The 21,467-nt window shown below is 38.9% G+C and overlaps 2 protein-coding genes across 3 annotated transcripts in view; both read right to left on the bottom strand.

Moving 5' to 3' along the window:
• IL17RD (interleukin 17 receptor D) overlaps positions 1-7,322 on the bottom strand; it is a 45,151-nt gene extending 37,829 nt beyond the window's left edge. Inside the window, exon 1 of the mRNA XM_031046103.2 lies at positions 7,188-7,322. Within this exon, the coding sequence (XP_030901963.2) occupies positions 7,188-7,319 (132 nt within the window). The 5' untranslated portion in view covers positions 7,320-7,322. The remainder of the gene's footprint in view (positions 1-7,187) is intronic.
• An 11,616-nt stretch (positions 7,323-18,938) lies between these two features.
• Positions 18,939-20,930, bottom strand: HESX1 (HESX homeobox 1). 2 transcript variants are annotated; one of them, XM_031046100.2, is made up of 4 exons: positions 20,693-20,930; positions 20,384-20,463; positions 19,978-20,079; positions 18,939-19,042 (listed from the first exon to the last, which is right to left on the bottom strand). In XM_031046100.2, exons 1-4 carry the CDS (start codon positions 20,883-20,885, stop codon positions 18,944-18,946), a joined length of 474 nt encoding a protein of 157 aa, XP_030901960.2. In that variant the 5' UTR covers positions 20,886-20,930; the 3' UTR covers positions 18,939-18,943. The 2 variants fall into 2 exon arrangements, with proteins under 2 accessions (XP_030901960.2, XP_005145879.2); XM_005145822.3 differs by having other exon boundaries at positions 20,384-20,586.
• Between the last annotated feature and the right edge of the window lie 537 nt (positions 20,931-21,467).

The following is a 21,467-nucleotide window of genomic DNA, read 5'->3' on the forward strand; positions in this document are numbered from 1 at the left end:
ATCCAAGCTTTAATTACCTTTAATCATCGAGTCAAACTTTGAAAGAACAAATCCCTACCTGCACATTTAATTTCCCTCATGCTCTTAGGATCTGTCTTCACAGCAGTGAGAGGTGGCAGGAGGACTAAACAATGATATGCCTTGTTCATGTGGCTTCATGTACTATTGCTTGTATTACCTGTTAAAGCATTGTTATTAACCTAAAAACCTTCCTGTTAATCTGCAAATTTCCTTACTGTCAGACTTCCTCAGTGGGTTCCTGAAGTTTGTTGGGGTTTTAGTTTTATTTTTAGGGGAAAAAATTACCTCAAATAACTGAAATGTGTTCTTAGAACATCCTCTGCTTGACTTGCCCAGGTGACCTACCCCAGAACTTACTCCAGAACTATCAGCTGTGCCTCATCTTGTCCTGCTTTTACCATAACCATAACCTCTGGTGCTCTTTCCATCTCTTTTGCCTCCAACCCTGCTGTGTTTAGAAGTCTAAACACTGTACCTTGGGCAGGAATGAGAATTCAGTCAAACCCACACAACTATGATTGGCAGCTATTCCTGGACTGGCAGCTGCTCTAAACTGCCTTGTCATAAATGTTCCACTTTTTAATGCTCTTTCTACTGGATAGGCTTTAGCTAAACTCACTTCCAACAACTCCTTCGGGGTACCACTAAATGACAGTAAGCTTGTTTCCTCAGAATCATGTTCTTCACTGCAGCCACACCACAAATTAACCAGAAGCTCACTGCCATTCTTCAGTCAAGAAACAGTGCATATGAACAGTATCTCCCAAGGTACTTGACTGATCTACCTAAGAGAACAGGCTCCATGAACAGAGGGGTTAACACACCAGGTACCAGCCTGCCTGCAAAGCAATGTGTAAGACAGCTTGGCAAAGAGACCCACTGAAATCTGTGTTACTAGAAGACTCAGCAAACACTCGCTGATACAGTTACCTGATGCATCATCACTGTAAAATGGGTCACTCCAACCCCTTTTCAAAAACAAAACTCAGGCCCTCGTCTATACACATGGCCAACCAAAAAAGTCTATGTTCAAAGTGGTTTAAGTCAGATGTGAAAACACTGCTGATAGACTGAAACCAAACCCAGTTAAGAACCCACGTTTATAAAGTATTTACAAAGTTTACAAAATACAACATGAAGAATTTATATATTCACTAGAAACAGTGAGAATCTCCTGAGTTTTGGTGGTAAACAAGAAGTCATTTGTAAGGTAGAATACTTGATACACATAGACCCAGAGAAAACTGAACAGCCACTGTAGCTTATTACAAAACATTTCTTAACTGCACTGCCATCTCTTCCTTAATATTTATTGTCTACACAGTCTGACACACTTCCAAAAGTCACATCTGCTTGTTTTACAGCACTGCACCCATTTGATAAGGAGCATCTTCTCCAATCCACAGAGGCAGGTCACCAACACTTCTTTAAATCCAGAAATGTCATCTTAGATATGATGCTGAAAGTACAATTTATTCAGTAAAATAGGTTCAAGCATGTTAAAATACACATTCACACCCTGGCTTGGCTGGCGGAATCCTGGGTAATCCAAGTGACAATGTTTAAGTTTCTGTTAAATAAACTTTGCAATAAAACAACAGAGGTGAGTCTATCCATTACTGACATATGCCTGTCTTCACTACTTTAATAAGTATATATCTGGTTAAAGTCTTTATGAGAAAACCATGTAGAATTTTTGCGTGCCTCCTCTTGAGAAGAGCTAGAGAACCAAACAGCTGGACAATGCAACAACTGCAAAGTATTACATGCATGAAAGGAGAAAACCCTTTTTCAAGTTTACACTTCAAGATTTTGATCCTTAAAGTCTCACATTACCATAACCTAAAATTAAGTACTTACTATGTACTGACACAGCCATAGCTCCTTATTTAAGTTACTGTTATTGTACTTCCATAAGATGATTTTGGATAATTCACACAGGGAGAAGGATGTAATAAATAAACATCCATATATTTAATATAACTTTCATGTCTTTTTTTAGGTGTGATGTGTTTATGAATAGTGTTCATTTTTCAATACAGGAACAACACATGATACAGAAGCATCAGCTTTAACCTAGTTTCACAAAAAAAAATGTGTTTAAATACCCTTCACTGTGCTGGCAGCAGGAAATGCAAAAAACAAAGAAATTAAACATAAAAAGTATCTTTACTTTTAAAAATGGTATTCAAGTTTAACAGTTCTCTGGTAATGCTTCACACTCCTTTTACCTTGTTTCCTTCTAAAAAAGCATGCTGAATTTATGGGTAAAATTCAGCCTCAGAGCAGAATTAAGCAGGCAAGCTAACATCAAAGCTTTGTTTCATCATCTTTAGAGGGATCTGTTGGAAAGGACAGCTGGTCCTTATTAAACACCCTTTAAATGTTGCAGTTTTAATTAAGTAACATCCTTGTTATATTAACATTACCAAATAATTAGCTAAAGAAAAGCCAGCATCATCTAATCATGAGCTTAACAGCTTTTCACCAGTGGACTATAAAGTATTAATCTATTAAAGCAGAACTTGTTCTTAAATAAGTGCCTCAAGATTTTAGATTACCAAGTGTGATACAGCAGTCACTACTCTTACCCGAAAGCAGATTTTTGGGCAAGTAAGGCAGTGAGTGGAGTTCAACATCTAAACTAAGGGATATGATCTAGAGAGGAAATTAATCAGATCTGTAACAGTCCTATTAGACTTCAGCTGCAGAGACCTTGTTAAGACATAGAATCATAGAATAGTTTGGGTTGGAAGGGACCTGCAAACATCATCTAGTCCAACCCCTCTGCAATGAGCAAGGGCATTTTCAACTAGATCATAAGTCAACAGCTTATGAATTAGAATCAGATTCAAATTCCCCAATTCCACAGAAACGTGCAAGTGATAGACATTTTTTTAACACTGAGAGCTAGTTCCAACTGCATAAGGAGGCTAATGCTTCTATTATTTTGTTCTCTAGGTGCTGTGTCTGAGTATTATTTCTGAAAACCCAAGTATTTAAACTATATAGCCTCAGAGCTCCTGAGGAAACATTCACAGAATCCTCTAAACAAGCACTAAGTAAGCTAAATAAACACTTTGTGCATTTTTAAGTCAACTTTAATAGGTAGATGGTCATGAGTACTTGCTGACACTGGAGTAAAAATGGAGTCACATTCTCTGCTACATTACTTGATAAATGACACTTAAAAACCACCAAACCTGAAATGAGCTTGAAGTCAAATTCTAAGCTAAACAAAAGTGATACAGATGCCTACCTGCATGACTGACCATGCTTGCAAAGCCTTGCTCTCAACATATTGCATTATATCCAATCAGAGAAACACATTAAGCTTCAAATGACACATCAATTCTAAAACACTATCACACTCTTCTATAGGCCAAAGGAGAGAAATCTATTGATTCTAACAATCCTAAAAAATGGAGGATACAGAGCTGCTGGCATCTGGTCTGCAGAGATTTCAACCAGCTCTGGAAGTGTTAGATTAAAGAACACCCTGATGGCAAACATTAACACCTTCCACCATGCTTCAACTTAGGTCTGTGTTCTGGTCAATAGCTTTACAACTTGTAAGTCTGAAAGAGAAAATCTGATTTTGTTTAACTGTTAGAAAATAATACTAAAAAAAGGGAGAAATCAAAACTTTGGTAAATTATCTCTTACCATTTTACATCATATTTTTCCTCCTACATAAAGTTCCCAAAACATGTATTTAGTTGGGAAAATTATTTCAGTATGACCTAGCTCTGTGCTTAGAAAATCCTGTAGAGAAGAGTAAGTGTGTGCTGGGAGGGATGCTTGAAGAGATAAATGTAGGGACATAGCAGTGTGAGCCTAAAGAATAGAGACAGGCAATGCTCCTGATGGTGGAACGGTAGGGAATAGGGATCTTCAGAGCCTGCTATGAAACAGAAAACAGCAAGGTCCTTAAATAAAGATGACACAGGGAGTTTCAAGGAAGAATGCTCAGGAACAGAGAACCCCAGTACATATAATAAGCTTTGCTTAGCACAGGAAGGTACAACTCTCTGCTAATGGGGGGGGGGAATAAGGTGGGTGTCTGCTAAAATGCTGTATTATTTATTCTTTCTCATCATACAGTCTCATTAAATTTAAGCTTTATACTGAACATGGCTCAGTGCCAGGAGCTTCAGAGGAATTAAACACATAAAGAAAACTACTCCTGTGTGCAGTCCCATTAGAATCTACACAACAAATTGTGAGTAAAGTTGCTCATGTGTTTAACACCAAAGAAATGAATGTGAAATATATTCAACTCAACAGTCCCTGTCTGTCTCCTCTCTATGCTTCATGGCTTGTTTACAGCATGACAAAAATTCAGAGACTGCTTTTCCAGAAGAGCTTCCCATGTGGACATACTTATTCTGGATTAAAAGGGGCCCTTCCCTGATTTATTTTTTCTGGATAAAGGTATGCATATGATGTAGTAAGGCCATGCATATGGAAAGACTATGCATATGGAAAGCTACTTTGCAATACTATTCTGCTTCAAGTGAACCTTAATCTGAAATAACATTCAATGTAGAAATACATTACAATTTCTGTTAAACATCAATGAAAGAAATCCCAGATGTAGGAAAGTCAATCCAAATTCTAAACCCTGCTGAAATCACTGATGATTCTTAGCAACAGTAACACTCAGTTACGCATCCTGCTGTTAACTTCTTTTCTGCTGCAGACATATGTTGATCTTGCAAGACAAATGCCAGAATATTACTAGAGAAGGTGCTTAACACAACGGAAGCGGTTTAAAAAAGCATATCTCTGAATACTTTAGCTTTGAAAGCATTAGCTATTAACAATAATGTCAGAAGCTATGAACCAAAACATCAAATACTTCCTCACCACATTCTTTCAGTCGTAGTCCGGTCATACATTCTCATCAAGTCAAGCTTTTGCTCCTTCAAAATACTGAGGAAACTTAAAACCGTATTTTGTAGAGTGAAATGAAAATGAGCATTACTGCATTAATGAACCAGGGTGAAACACAGATTCTCAAAACCAACATTCAAACAATAAAAACTCATTTGGGTGGGAAGAGCACCACACAGTCACAGTTTTGGCATCGGAAAGTATCCAGCTTGTATTTCTAAATCTAAATATAAGCACCCAGCTACCTACATCTTATTTCTCCTTAAACAACTATTAAAAGTTAACAGATACTTTCCTAGATTGTTTATTTATGCCACCGAGAATTACCTCAATTCAACTGTTTCATTTAATGCAATCCAGACATTTTTACTTTCTGTATAAGGAAGGGTAAGATTTATTAATGCCCTTAACATACATTAATTAGACACTACTTATAAATAACCTGCAATAAGAGTATCTATTTGAATAGGATACAATCACTTCAGGGCTTGTGTCTTTTCAATCAGTCAGTGTCCCTGCAGTGTTTAGAGTGGCAGAGGGGAAGTGGCCTGTGGTTAAACAGAGGAAATACCAAGGAATTTTAATAGAGCAAATAGTCTCTTTACTTCCTACAGGGTACTACTTCAAAGGCAACCCTGCTCCAGAGCAGACAATGTGTTAGAGGGGCCATCAGTCATTTAATAGCATGTCAAGTCTACTCAAAACTTACATGCAGACCAAGACAAATAGCCCATAACTGAGACAATGGGTACCATCCTGCAGTCATTACTCTAACAAATGCTGCCCGGCCCTAGCTATGAAGACAATCATAAGACAGGCTGCTATTACAGAATCAGACTATGAAGTTATAACTAAACAGTCAAGATTCCTAATAAATTCATGAGGGAAGTCTGAACTTGAAACTGAAAATATAATAAAACCAGAAACAAGTGCAAATATTTAATAAGCTAAAATGTTACATAGGTTGTGAGCAATAAAGACAAAGGGAGGCTTAAGCTAACTGGAAAGTGTGATTTGTGCTGATCTAAGAGACAGCCAAAATAATGAAATTAAAATAATTGTACTGCAGTACATTCAGGTTTCATACACGCAATTACATTATGTAAGCAAAAATAAATCCAATACAAACTGCATCTGAGTACTTCTATAAAGGCCAAAATACACTAATCAAGTGTTACAACTCTTTAACAGCGATAATTTACTTGATAGTTGGTGCAAAACTTGACAGAAGCATGCACAGGGTGGTTAGGAGCCTGTGCAGCATCCTGCCCACATCTGGTGAAACATACAATAGACACACTGCGCCAAAACATTTCATTCCTCATTCTCAGTTAAAAAGACCTAACAGGGGTTCCAACCAACACAAAGATTCAGGTCTTACGCTTCATCACGATTTTAAGTTTGGTTTTCCACACTTTTTTACACATTTTCCTATGTTTTCGCCTTATTAAACTATGCCCTACAAACTCCTGAACTGCGTGTTGCTGTAACGTTCTCAAAGGAGCTGATCTAAGACCAAGAAAATCCTTAGTGACAGCCTAACAAAAAGGAAAAGCAATGAAAGTCAGTTCTGTTCCCTCCAGTTCCTGGATCACCACGCTTCAACTACTCTTGTAACTACACATCGGGAGAAAGGGAAGAAAAAAGAGCACACACAAAAACCCCACAACTCAAAGTTGTTTAGAAACACACACACAGAACAGGGCCAGCGAACTAGAAAAGTCTGACAGCAAAACACACCAGAAACAGGAACAAAAGGCAAAGACCAAGCAACAAAACGTTTACCACCTTCTTCCCCCTTTCCCCCTCCCGTACATTTCCTACATCCTCTGTATAACGATCAGGCCCGAAGCTAAGACCCCAAGCCGGCCTCGCATCATTAAAATAACAAAGCCCAAGAAATGGCTTTTATCCTCCTCGCAGCGCAGGTCGACCTAAGGAAGGCGAGCGCTGGTGGGGACAGACCTGGCGAGTGACTTTCTCGCCTCCCTGGTCGTGGGCTGCCTCCCACCCCCGACCGAGACACCCGCACATGTCCCTCCCCAGGACGTGCCACCTCTCCGGGCCGCAGGTTACCGAACTACCCGACGGAGCGCCCGGGGCAGCTCTATCCGTGCCCGAGGACGCTCTCCCCGAGGTAGCACCCGCTGCCCCTAATGCTAACCGCTAACCCTAATGCTCACCCCAGCGGCACCCCTCTAACCACCGCACCCCCGACGGCGGCTGCCTGCGCGGCGGACCGAGCAGCATCAGCGCTGCGCTCCACTCACCCTCCCTCCGCAGGCTTCGGCCGCTGCCCCCCTCCTGCCGCCGGCTCCTCCAGCGGCCCCAGCGAGCTGGTGACCACCGAAAGAGGCGACAAGAGCGAAGAGGAGAGAGCCGAGCTCCAGCCCGGCTGCCATGGCACACAGAACCCCGCACCACCGGGGCTCCGGGGCCACTGCCGCCGCTGTGTGCATGCGCGCTACCGGCCGGGGCGGGGGGCTCCTCCTCCCCACCGCCCCCCGTGGGACGGCTCCTCCCCGGCCCGGGGCTCGGCGGCACCAGCGCCCCTCGATGTGTGCACCGCTCCGTACGCGGGGCCCCTCTGCGCCGGACCGCAGCGGGCTGGTGCCCCCTCCTGCAGCATAACGGGGGTACCGGCACCTGATCGGCTGTCCACAACCTCCTCTTTGCATGTGCGATCATGTTATTGATCCCGTCACACGCAGCAAAGCTGGGTACAGCTCACAGAAACCTATGGGTTTGGGCTCCCCTCACAAGAAGGAAAGGATTGGTCCCACTTCTCTATTAGGGGTGATCTTCATAATGTACAGCCCAAGTACTCAGCACCATAAGGGCCACTGGCCAAAAATCAATCATAGATGTTTCACAACTAAAGAGTAATGCATTAACTGAAGCAGACAAGATGCAGGAATATGCTATCATAGAATCACAGACTGGTTTGGGTTGGAAGGAATCTTAAAGCTCACCCAGTTCCACCCCCCTGCCATGGGCAGGGACACCTTCCACTAGAGCAGCACCCAAAAAGCAGCAAAATTATCAGCCTTATTCACTGAGACCTCAAATTACTAGCACAGAGCAAAGATGCTGACAAAAGCATCGTTGATGCCTCTTTCCTCATAGTTCAGCTAAAACCAAAATGACACATATGAAAAGAATCATCTCCATACCGCCACCAATGTCTAACTTACTGGCATGAATGAACTGGCTGAACACAGTATTCCATTGCTTAGCATGCATTCGGAATAATTTCCATTGCAATTTTCTGTGGGAAAGAGTAGGGGAGAGGTGGGAATCGAATGACAACAGTTAACATTTTTAGCTAGATTCTCCAAAATGCTGCTAGCTAATGGAAGGGCAGAAGTGGCTGTGGGGACTCTGCTTTTCTGTAGGCTCTTTTGTCCTTCTTACAACAGTCTCTTGTTTCCAAATAGTATAGAATGCATAATACCCAAAAGTCATGGGTATCAGTGTCATGCATTCTACAGCTGGTTTTGGTTGTCACTCTACCTTTTTTGCTTAAAGCTAAAAACCTTTTTTTTCTTCTCTTCCCTAAGCAGCTGTTCCCAGATGGAGGGGGCAGTGAGAACACAGCAGTTCCTATAAAAACATGACAACCCATGTAATAAAAAGGTCTGATAATATGGTTAAAATTTACCTATCATATTTTTCTGTGACTCAGCAAAATTCGTTCTTAGACTTGGAAGTTGTGTGCTCCATCCATACTTTGTATTTCTAGCATTGAAACCTCTTCCAAGAGAGACCAACCTTTACTGCAAACGAGTTAGGAAAACCACGCACTTTTGGGTCAGAAAGCACACATCATGCTTGTAGAAGTCTTCAGCTTAGTCAGACAATCACAACTGTTGCAGTATCACATTCTGTTACAGATAACCACCACTCACTGCTAGGAAGTGAGGATGAGCTACAGCAAACCAAGCAGAGTGCTCAAAGATCAGCAGCATCTCAGAAACCTCTTACCAGTTTGCAATTACAAAGTCCGGTCTCACTTCCCATAAAAGCACAAATAAGATCTCAGAATAGAAACCCCACAATGAGAGGATCTTCTGGAACTTCATCTGGCAGATACTGGGAAGTAGAAAACAGATCTTTTGAAAATAAGCACTTACACTAAAGTGTCCCACTGGCATGGGGATGGTTTACCTGTAGAATGAACATCTAGCATAAAGAGGAAAAAAGATCTTCCAATATCAAACAGTAAGAACAAAATCAGAAAGCATGACATGGATGTGGATACTCTTAGCAAGGTCATGAACATTCCCACCAGTGTCACGGCTTCCAAAATTTCTACTCTCATGGAATCCTCCATATTATGACATGCCATAGTTTCAACAGGTCTGGCTAAGCTTAAGTGAAGGATTGTCAGCTGGTAAGAGAGTAACCCCAGGCCATAAAAGTAAGTTGAAATTTGAATCAAGTCTATCGATTGTTATGAATACTTCCCTTGCTCAAGGCAGCTTTTAAAGCAGTAGGCCTTGAGAGAAATGCTAAAAATTCATTAAAACACTGAGTTCTGAAAAGAAAATCTGCATTACGAGTCTCATTTTATAGATGGGGACGATTAAGCGCAGTCATAAAGATGTCTGCTTTTATGTCTTGCACACATGCTCCAGGCTAAACCAGTAATTAGATTTGGAGTCAGGAAAGCCCCTGCCCCCTGCTAAGACCAGAAAAGACCCCTATGTGTAGTGGGCTTTGTTTTTAATTTGCTGCTTTCTGTAGACACACACACTACTTCCTAAGGTCATCCACTACTGGTGGGTGCTCAAAATAGCGTTGGCCATGGAGCCCAGATCCAGCCTTTAGAACAATTGCATCCAACTGTCTGCTTCTGTCCTGCGAGTGGCAAGGAGCACAGCATGCTGTCCTGGCAGCCAGCTGCCTCCTGCTCTCTCCAGACATTTATTGGCACTTCTGGAGTAGCTGCTGCTGTGTCCAGATGGGACTTGAAAGTGCAATTAGATGCATGAATTGTGCTTTAACGCTGGCAGCCACTTCTATATCCAGATGCTTTGCAACAAGTCCTGAAACTGAGCATGACTCCTTAGTGTAGAGTACGTTAGAGCTCATAGAACCCCTTGTAATGTACTGGCAGCAATTTTTCTCACTGCTCACTTTTTATGTCACACTGTCATGTTTGAGCTTTCTTCTTAGAACGCTCAACTCTATCTTCAGGTATTTGGGGGTGTTTTGAGGCATGTAGAGTTCAGAGTGAACGAGGACTGAATGGTCTTGTGACCTTTCTGGATGACTTAATGTCTCCTACAGGAAATTGCATTTAATGACCAAGGAAGTTTCAGTCCTATATTCCTAAAGGTTCAAGTTAGTGTCAGATGTAGGCTATGGTGGAAAGGAACTGACTGAAATAAATCAGTCATTGTATGAAAATTACCTCTGATGACTATCAAAATAACAATTTATCAGTGATCCATGGATGCAAATCTTCATGTAATATTACCAGTGCCCAGACTGCAGAGCTCTCTGTATTGCATACAGGCCAGCTTGTTCTGCTGGCAGAGAATGTCTGCAGTCAGATGTCACCTCTGTATTTCTGTTTTGTTTAGTATCTGTTTATTCACGTGAACATAATAAAGGCACAAACGGTTCTCAGAAATTATTCAACTTACTGATGTGCCACCAAACACACTCCCCTCCCTGCTCCAAAAGCACACTGCAGTGACTCACTCTGGCCACATGTCTTTTCACAGGGAAGAGGGAGCAGGGCAGGACTACATCTTTCAGCAGCAATCTTCTGTTACACTGGATTAGATGTAACATGAAACTACACTTTCAGAGAGAAGCAGATTCGTGATACAAAGAAAACTCAAAATTGCATGAAGAGTCATTTTTCAATAAAGATCCTGCTGAACCAGAAATATGCCAAACCAAAAACTGTATCCCCAAAGTTATGCATGTTTTATTCTTTAGCAATAACTGAGTATTTTTATGTATTGCAGAAAAATGGTGTTTCCCTGCAATATAGTTATTTCTGCAATGTAGGCATTTAGTCTTAGCAGCTATGACAAAATGCAAATCAAGATCCCCTCAGTGCAGTTTGAATACATGCTAGAAGTGTTAATAAAGTAACGTTTGTACAGAAGTTCCTTAGTTTTACTTCTGGTCTCAAGCTTTTCTTACTACAGCACAATACTTTCCATGGAGACAGCTTGTCATCTTCTTGCTGCAGTGAAACAGGGGGAGAGGGGTAGGGGCACAACCCGAACCTGATTTAACAGTCTATTCTGAAATGCAACAACATCCTGTGGCAGTGTCTGCAAAATTAATCCTAGCACACTAAGGGACCCCTCACTGAGCATAACCTGCCTTAAACCCTTTCCCATTTAACTGAGGGAAAGCTATTTGCTCAAGCACTTCAGGATGACATCATTTGTTATTTGAGGCCAAAAGCTAAGGGTAATGAAGGGTAAAGAAAATGTTTTGAAGATTTTTGTAATTCAATGCATAGAGACACCAGTAACAGATACAGCTGCACAACAATAGGAACAGGGTTGGAAGAGTGGAGAAAAGTAATCTACTCTTGTGGAAGAGAATTGGAAAACACTCTGTCAATAGCACCTCATTCTACTCCCACTAAGGGAAATACACAAACAAAAGAAAATATGAAGGCTGAAGCATATGGAAATTGTAATCTTTGCTTATATGGTGGATACAGAACATTTCAGAGAGGAATTTGAAAATATTTTACAGCAGATTTACAAGAGAATCCACAGTAATTCTACAAGACTGGGCTAACAAAAGAGAGGAATGTCCCTGAGGAAGGAAACAGTTGGATCTCAGGACTGAGTTAGCTGCTTATTCTTGTAAAGAGTAAGATAAATATGCGGATAATAGGCTGATCAAACACAATAAATGGGATTTGTTAATACTCACATAGAAAGTCAATGCATGTAAATCTAAGCTACAATAGATAATTAGTATTTGTTTTCAATTAGATGTTAATGGTAACAATCACTGAAAACACCACTCCCACTGAACTGTAATTTATGACAAACCAGGTTGCCTGAGACCATAGGTTTACTGGGGGGAGAGAAGGGAAAGAGTGGATCCATTTTCTCATTTAAACAACAATATCTGCAAGAAAAGGGGATTTTCCACGTAACATATTTCACAGAAACATGTAACCATAACCAACTGCATTCTGGGGCACTGCTGATGCCTCATCAGAACGCTTCCCTATGACTTCTTGTCAAAATCAATTGAAACAATTTGCAATTACATTGTCAGATAGGCACATCCGATAGCATAGAATAAGATGTTGTTCCAAGTGAGAGAATTGCACTTCAGTGTATGCCTCATACCCAAATATCTATCTGGTAACTTGGAAATACTTGCATCAAGAAAGAAATGTTAGTGGATATTATCACATTTTTAATACTTCATCCTGACTGAACACTTAGAAATGCATGATAAATAATTAAGGAACGCACAGTATTTAAACAGCATAAAATCATTTCTTATCCCTCTAATGTGATAAAACAATGATGAATGAAGAGTCTGGTGGTAATAAGTGTTTCCGTACGGCAAACCTTTGCATCATCAACATTTTCTTTATTACCACAGAATAATCATATTAGTAGATGTTGTACCAGAAGTCATTCTAAGTTTTACACAATAAGGAGAGGGTCTCTAAGGATTAGTCTATTTTGTCAAATGCTTTCTAGAATGTAGAAAGATTCTGCTGTCATACATTGACTATGTTGGGCAGTCTTACATACATGTGTTCATGAAAGCAGCCCAAGTTAATTTAGAGGCAAGATTTTAAAAGGTTGGCTGCCCAAAACTGATATAGCTAATTATTAAATGTTCAGACTACCAAAAATATTAAGCACCCACCAATTTCACTAGATTCAATATTGACCACTAAGAACTTCTGAAAATTAAACCCAATGTCAAACGTTTCTATGCATATACACAATATAAATTTGGCCACGAAGTCTGTACATCAATTCAAGTAATACGCAGTTACACTTGCTGGCAATTTGTCCACCCACAGCCTAACTGACAGCTGCAGGTTTTCCTAAAAGTTGAACATCTAGAAATTGTAATTATAAACTCTAGCCACAAGAGGGCAACAGCAGCCCAGCATTGTTATAGGCATTTCAAATACAGGCTGTTATCACTGCTGCAAGATGTATTAGTTTGAAATCTGATTTAATATGAAAAAGGAAAGTGCTTCAGATGCAGCTAATATACAGCCAACAATCTTAAATACAGATCATCTGATCTGCTTTCTTAATTTCCTTAATATGGTCATTCACAGGAACTGAACCCCAAGATATTCTTGAGTATTACTATTAGGGATGCAATACAACTCTAAAGATAAAAAGGGTGAAATCTATCGCTAAAAGATATACATTTATTTTCATTTAATAAATAACACAGTATTAAGAGAGCAAGAATGGACTAGAGAAAAACAAGACACAATAAATCTGTGCCAGGCTTACAGATTATTTTCTTTTTTTAGATCACAATGAACTATTAAGTTTGAATCACATCCTATATATGCAATTTAAAAATGGAAAATTCATAACATTTCATAATGATTAATAATAAGACTAATAATATAGATAACTTTTAATGAAGGGAGCTATCATACACCATCACTTTTTTCCTTTTGCTCTGAATTGCACAAGGTTAAAGGAGTAAGACAATACTCGGCTCTCCAGCCATCACAGTGGCATATAATTTCCTGATTTAGGGAACAGGAAAACTCAGTAGGAAAACACAAACATTAGACTGTAAATCCAAAGAGAGGGAATGTGTATTTCCCTCCCAATCCAGGTGTAGTACAGATCCTTACAAGATCCCAACTATACCAAAGCCTGTGCATCCCTAAGCATTTTTGATCATTTTCTTACCTCACTGCTAATAAACAACATCCTGCAAAAACAGATATTAGAGGGAATTCAATTCATGGCTTCTTCTAAGCCTAACAAATATGTGATTAGTTTTCTATTTTGCTGGTGTGCCTAAGAAAGCCAAACTGCAATGCTAATGTTAATGTATCCCTTCATACTTTCTCAGATTCTCCTGATTTGGTCTAAGGAAACACTGATGGCCCACACCTATATCATTTTGGGTGCCAAAAATATAAAGACCAGTCTTCCACATTTTCTGTTTAACCCTTTCCCCCTCATACCATGCAAGTCAAGGGACAATTCCTCAGCAAAGGAATCTAGAACAGTTGCCTCTTCTACAGCCCTAGATTCCTCTCCCTCCCTAACAATCCTGTTTGCCCATTATTACCATGGGAACTTCCTTTGTAATGCAATCAGATGGGATCCTTCCCCCTTCCCAAGATGCTAAACAGCCCCAACTCCCTTATAATGATCATTACTACTTTGTCTTTTTACTGTCCCATTGTCAAATAGGTATATGAGATGTTCTAAAGAGCTCTAATAAAAGTAATAGAATATGATTTTGAGTCACGAATAACAGGACATGAAATAGTAATTCAAGTCAATCACCATTGTTCAAAGGTATTTTTGAAACTAAAATATATTTCCCATCCAGTTATGTAATACAAATTCCTTTACAATGACGGGACAAAAAGCACCAGCCTAACCGACAGGGAAACTTATGGAATCCCAAGAAATCAAACAAACAAGAGTTATTTTACAACCAGTTTCTAAAAGCTTTGATTTCATGACGATCAGTTAACCCTGGGAGTTAATCTCAACTGTTCAAAATTAGCTTAACTGCAAGTTAGGTAAACAGAAAGTGTTTGCAAAGGATTTTACACTATTACTGTGCAAGTCTTGTTAAATCCAGTCACATAAACGTTGGATGATTTTTAAAGCCACATGTCCTTATAACAATGTTATGAGCACAGCACTGATCTTCTTACATATAACTATATAAAGTCTTGGGTTTTGTTGCTTTAGAAGTATTTCAAACAAAAAACTTTGAGCAACTAGAAAAATGTTGATGCACCCACACATACCAAGAACATTATAACAGACAGTTTAGTAGTGTGCTAGAGCTTGCTATTTTTAAGCACAGACTGGATAAACTAAGTAATTGCAAATTCAAGGTTTTAAATGACAATTTAACACATGGTGTTCTAAACCTGGCTTTCAATGTGAGCACTGGTAGTTTAAAGACTAAGTCTTAAACAACACTTCTGTGTGGGCTGCAAGCAATAATACTACAATGGAACTTTGGAAGCACTGGCTCTTTGTTATAAATTACCTTGAATCTGCTTTTTTACCATGAGCATAGTTCACCTTTCTTAGACAGCACTAGTCATCAATGGAGTTTCTGGTTAGAAAGTTGTGTTTAAGATAGACACACTAATTAAGAGAAGAGCAACAATTTAAACTTACTGAGTTGTAGCATCCCAATTAGCATCACAGGCACTGGACCTGTTTCAGGAGGAAATGTGTAAATGCCATTACAGTCAATGACAAGCCCATTATCAAACTGACTCTAGCCTAAATCATAGCTATAGATAGATGTTGACATATCAGCTTGTCAATAGTCTTTGAACTAGCCAGGTTTTTTTGCTAGAACAGTTTTCACCACCCTAGTAAATTTATCAGCTTACCACAAGGTTAAATGATCACTGGAGCCAACACAAGGCAACATGGCTGCAAGTAAAGGAGGTTATGGCTTCACAAAGCTCAAGTCCAAATAGAAACCAAGATGGCTGAGACTTTCTGATCACAATTCTGAAGGGTAGCTGCAGACAGAAATGCTGCAAAGCACAGCATGCAAAACTGGAGTGGGACCAGAGTTCAACACGCATGGTGGCCTTTTCCTGGTATAGTCCCATCCATTACTGTTACATGAACTGGCTGTGCTCAGACAGGTAACATTGAGTATTACATGTGCTACCAAGGTATCCCATAAAGCTGCATATTATCAGGAAATACAAGAATAGAAAATCCTCTGAAGTCCAACCTAACATCTTAAAAATGGAAATTAAAAAACAAAAAAGCTGTACTTGAAACAAGTAATGACCACAATTTAAACCTATGCTGGTCCAAGCAGGTATAAATGTAAGCTTAGAGGTTAACTAGCTGATGTATTTACTTGAGGAAGAGCAAGCTAAGCCAAGATGAAGCAAGTAATGCAATTAGGCTACTAAACTTCTTGCCTCTTAACACTATGTGCAACACTCTTAGTGTTTTATGCCAATCATTCTTCTGGTAACAGTTGCTAATTGAGAGCTGGATACCAGGGCTGGTGCTATTATTCTGCTACTATTCTGCTCCTCTTAAATTGCTCTGTCAGGCTTCTGTCACTTGAGATGAGTTCCATTATAAGAGACATTAGGTGTATCTAGGTATTTGCCAGATAATGGAATAAAGTTCTTAAGCATCAATCCGTACAGATTAGTCTAATCTGTTGCTGCTGGAAACCTTATTTCCAGCAGTAAAGTAGACAATAGTTTCAAATTACCTACAATAAGGTTAAGCTATGGGCAATACATGTTTTGAGGTGAAAAACATAACAGAACCCATGCATTCCCAATATTGTCTTTACCAGATCAAGTAGGTATCTGAACTGAGATTCTAGTTTCTCTAACAACTATTCCTAATGGATTTGGCTCCATTTAAATTGCTTTACTTGCAAACATTCTCTTAAGTATTTCTAAATGCAGGTTACAACAAAAGCTCAGTAATGTTATTTCCTGAATCCAAAGGATGAATACTTAACATTTAAATATTGAATAAAAGTTTGTTATTTTCACACTAAAATAGGATTTCCATGAGCAAAGTCAAACAATTAAAGATTTTAATGAAGGCAATAAGCCCATGAAGTTAAAGACAAAATGGCAGATACCTGCAGTCTGGTTCTAAAGTAATGCAACTTTTCAGTAATACTTTTCAGAAAATAAAGAAATGGTTTTTATTTAAATAAATCTCCAAAATACCAACTAAGGACTTAGATTATACTTCCCTTTAGCTTTTTGTAATATAAGACTACATAAAATTGTTCTCTATCACCCATTTTCTCAAACTTACCTTTAATTCTAGGACAGCACATACGGATACAAACATCAAGAAAGGAAAAGCAACACTTGATTTATTCATTACAGATACAATGTTAAAATCCGAAACTATCTGCATTTTGCAACACCTTGCAGAAACTCAGCAAAGCTACACTGAGTCATCCATTATAACAACTGAAATGTACAGATGTGTGCTAAGAAAGAGTACAACTGAAGAAACAGCACAGCATGTAAGAAGAGAGAGAGTTTTTGATTCCTATCTGGAAGCAGTAGAGACGGGTCTAAAAATTTTAACACCTACCTCTTCTAGAGACCACACTGCAGCAAAAGTAACATGCCAGGAAAAACAGAAAACCAACCAAAAACCCACAACCCAACCCAAAGCAAACCAGTCTGTTGTCATTTTATTATTGTTAAACAAGAAAGTGCAAGTGAAGAGCACTCTAAATGTATGTGCACTACTAAGACGCTGAAAGAACCTATGGATTATTTCCCCATGCACTCCCCCTTTCCATTTAGCTGTTATTACTAATGATAGGTTGATTTCTAGGTCCTCAGTGTCCTAACTGATCTCATAGAAGCTGAGTGTCTGACTGCAGTAATAAATGTGCCCAGTGGCCAAGGCATACAGATTGAGGATTTTGGCTCAGATTCATTCTCCAGTGACTCTGCTCTGAATCAGATAAAACCAATCTGAATGTCATAAGCACTCACGTAATTTCTTCTCCCCAGTTTTCAGAATTTTTCCCTATGTTCTTTTTTTATTTAATCAGATGAAACTATTCAGTTCACTTTGACCACTGTAAATACAGTTTTGGCTCAAAATAAAACTTATTTTTCAAGTCACCTGAGTGGGAAAACACAATTAACAAAGCTTTATATCTAAACTTTTGGGATTTATGGGTTCTTTCAGGGTTACAGATTGAAATATGATTTGAAGTCAGTGTTTCTGCTGAACAATCAGCCTAACACAAAGCTACTTTTTCTATATACAGCTGGGCCCATGTAAAATATACCTCTAGTAAGAAACAAGGGCTGAAGTCTCACTGAAGGACACCAGCACTTGAAGCAAGTGCTTAAAGCTCTGCTGAACAAGGAACAGTATAATGTTCTTACACTGTATAAATACTTATGTTTTCCTACATCATGGACATAAAGAGTTGTTTTGGGGTTTTTTATAAGGATCTCTTTAAGCGTATTACCTTCAGGCTGAATAGTAAATATGAGGAACTAACTTTCAAGTACTGTTTGATAAAAGTTAATTCAGTGTCCCAAAATTAACAACAATGATCTGGACGTCTCATGTGGTCCCAACAGACCTGATCCTGTGAAATGCTCACTCTGTCATTTACAGATAATAGAGCAACATCCACAACTTATATACTTTCAAGAGCAGAGATAACCAGGTTGAAGTTTTGAGTAGGCACATAGCTTAAATTAATTAAAATATTTTAAAAAATATAATTTTCAGCTTCTCTTAACCACAGAATTGTTCAAGCTGAACAGGCAGTTGAATACTCACCCTCCCATTTGAGATCCTTTTCCTAAAACCCATGTTTATTATGAAAACTCTCATGCTCTCTATAAATTAACTATTTGAACTCCAATGTAATGCACAAGGTTTCAGATAGCAACATCTGTTTTTCATATTTTATATTTCAGACTTTAAACACACTGTTTTAAAACCCCTGAAGTTTTGTTAAGTCATCTCCACTTAAGGTGCAGCAACTTGTATCAGCTGAAAATCTTGTGCAGCATAGGGTTTGGATTTTTTTAAACTGCAGAAATAGCTACACCTTTCTGAAAACACTTACTAAAATATATAGGAAAAGTAACTTTTTTCTACAAAAAGTAGGCTAGAATAATCCTTCAAGTATTTACAGTTTATTTCAATGAAAATTATTATAAACTTTGAAATCTTGAGATAATAATTCATAATTAACCTCTCATAATTACTTAATACAAGCTATGAAAACTCCAATAATTCTTCATGTTGTATTGTAGTACAACAAACCATCCATCTTTCTACTCCAGCAGGCTGGAGGTAAAAGTGTTTTTCGCTATTAGAAACTGAGATTCCCGGTGTGATCTTTTCAGCTTTGCACGACGGTTCTGGAACCAGATCTAAGGTTGAAAGAAAAGGCATAGGTGTTCAGCAATACAGCACTTCAGCAGAATCACTTCTGAAACTTAAAAGATATTCACACAACGTCACAGTATTTTGTGTAATAACAGTAGTTTGGAAGTTCTGTACAATTTTTAAAGCTGCAGATGAGGGGATGTAGCTACCTGCAGTCATTTTTACACAAAGAAAATCCCCCCTCATCTTAATTGGAAAGTGAGGACCAGCTTCACTGTAATTAGTATTAAAAACTAATATTAACTTAAGTGACACTGTCTCAGATGCTGAAATTCACACACAAGTCTTAAGGTGTTACTTCTTCAGCTGTTTAATTAACCACAGCATCGAGTTTTCCATCAACCCCAATATAACACTGGCATCAAAAGCTTAATAAACATAAGGTGAGACCCAAATTTTCATGTTTATGGTATGCTCCTAATCATATTGGACTACCTGGAAATCGGGAATTAAAATCCCCAAGTAGACTTTGGCTTTGGCCAGATGAAGACATAGGCTCAAGCACTGGTTTCACTCCTGAATGCTCTGACAGTCTCACAAAATACTTAGACATTCATACAAATTATTTCAATATTTGTTTCAACTTTGTCTTTCAAATATGGTGACAAGTGTAATATAAACAAGATCTGAACATGTGGAAACATCCAATCAAGTTCTTCACGTGATAACTAGAGATTAACAGAGCAGATATCATGGAAATACTAGTGATTAAAACTTCATCAACACTGAGGAAGAAAGTTTAAGGTTTCTGAATCAATTCAATGGCTTCTGTTTCACAAATGACTGGAAGCATACACACATGTAGACACACATTGTTTTAAATCAAGATTATTAAAATGACTGCTATTGTTCTCAAACTATTTATTTCTATAATAAGAGTAGATGAAATTACAGAAAAGTTCAAATAATTTTTTATTACCTGGATCCTGTCTTCATCTAAATCTAACTTGCGAGCCAGCTCTTCTCTAATGTCAATGCCAGGGTAGGAGTTCATTTTGAAAACATTTTCCAAGACTTCAATCTAGGATTAAAACATACTCATTGAATAGTTATCACTACCCACATAGCAGTAATAAAGAAAATAAATACAAAAACCAGTTTAGTTTGTTTAACAGGAGACTTCCCAGCAATGTTTACACAATTCTAGTTCCATGCATAGACATAGGTCTCCTGAAACAACATGACTGGTAATTTACACTAGTTCCTGATCGCATTTCTCTCTGCAGAAATACATCACACTGAATTAGGCAGCTATTATAGTCTTCTACCAACGTTTTACTGAACTACTTTGTCATTCTTTTATTAAACACTGAGAAAATCCCTACCTGGTTTCTAGTGAATGCAGTTCTCGGTCTTCTACCCCTGTACCAGCTCAATTCCCGTTTGAAAGAAAGCCTGTTGGTGACTGAAAGATATTTTTCATATTTCAGAACTTTCTCCTCTTGCATTGGATTACTGTTAGCATGAAATAATGGATTTTCATAGCAAACAGGGATTTGCAGGTGGGGATTACCGTCATCACCTAAAACTAGAAAAAGCAAGCAAACAAGAGCTTCAGTTTACTGGGTTTTAGTAGAAACATGAAAAGATATCCAATTTTAAGGGAGTAAAAGCCTGAGAGCCTGCTGACTTACCCAGGTTGGTGCATGCATCCATCCATGGTCTGTGAGGCTTCAGAGCTGGAACACCATCTTTTTTCTGCTCCAGTCCCAGAATACTTTCAATGGAAAATGAGCACTGTGTGGGTTTATCTTCTACAAACCCAGACCCTTTCTGAAGGTTCTGAGGGGGGGCTGTGTTAGCAGCACTCGGCGAGGTGCTCGCCATGCCTTCACCTTCAGCCAGCACAGCAGGTATACTGTACTTGCATTTCCCCACCAGTCCTCCTTATAGCTATGCTGAGAAGGGGGTTGGATTTGCAACGTCATTAATTCAAATCTTTTATTAGAAAGTTTTAGCATGTCAATGCAAACTGTGCCACCGAAAGGCACGAGCAGTTAATTGTTTATTTGTTTGCAAGTAATTAGCAACTAATGGTGACACTGGGGGGCCACCAACAGGGACAGAAAGTGTTATCTCTCCTAACCAGAGCACGGACTTAACTTCCCCAGAAGAAGCTGTGCACAAATATAGTACTTCTCTTTTATTTGAAATCATTAATGTATAAAATCAGGTTTTAAAAAAAACTTTATACTCTAATAGACTCCACTCACCTAAACACAGCAGCATGATAGGAAACCAGTCAAGGAATAAGTAATCTCATTTAAGTGAATTTCCTTCCAAGGAAATTTAAAATATAATCTCTTAATGCTATTAGGGTAATCCCGATGAAAATGCCTCTGGTTTTTCATATGCATATGTAATGGTGAACGTGGTCAATAAAACAACAATAGCTTTTGGCATAAGGCA

This window comes from Melopsittacus undulatus, chromosome 9, assembly GCF_012275295.1.
Source record: "Melopsittacus undulatus isolate bMelUnd1 chromosome 9, bMelUnd1.mat.Z, whole genome shotgun sequence".
Taxonomy (NCBI): domain Eukaryota; kingdom Metazoa; phylum Chordata; class Aves; order Psittaciformes; family Psittaculidae; genus Melopsittacus; species Melopsittacus undulatus.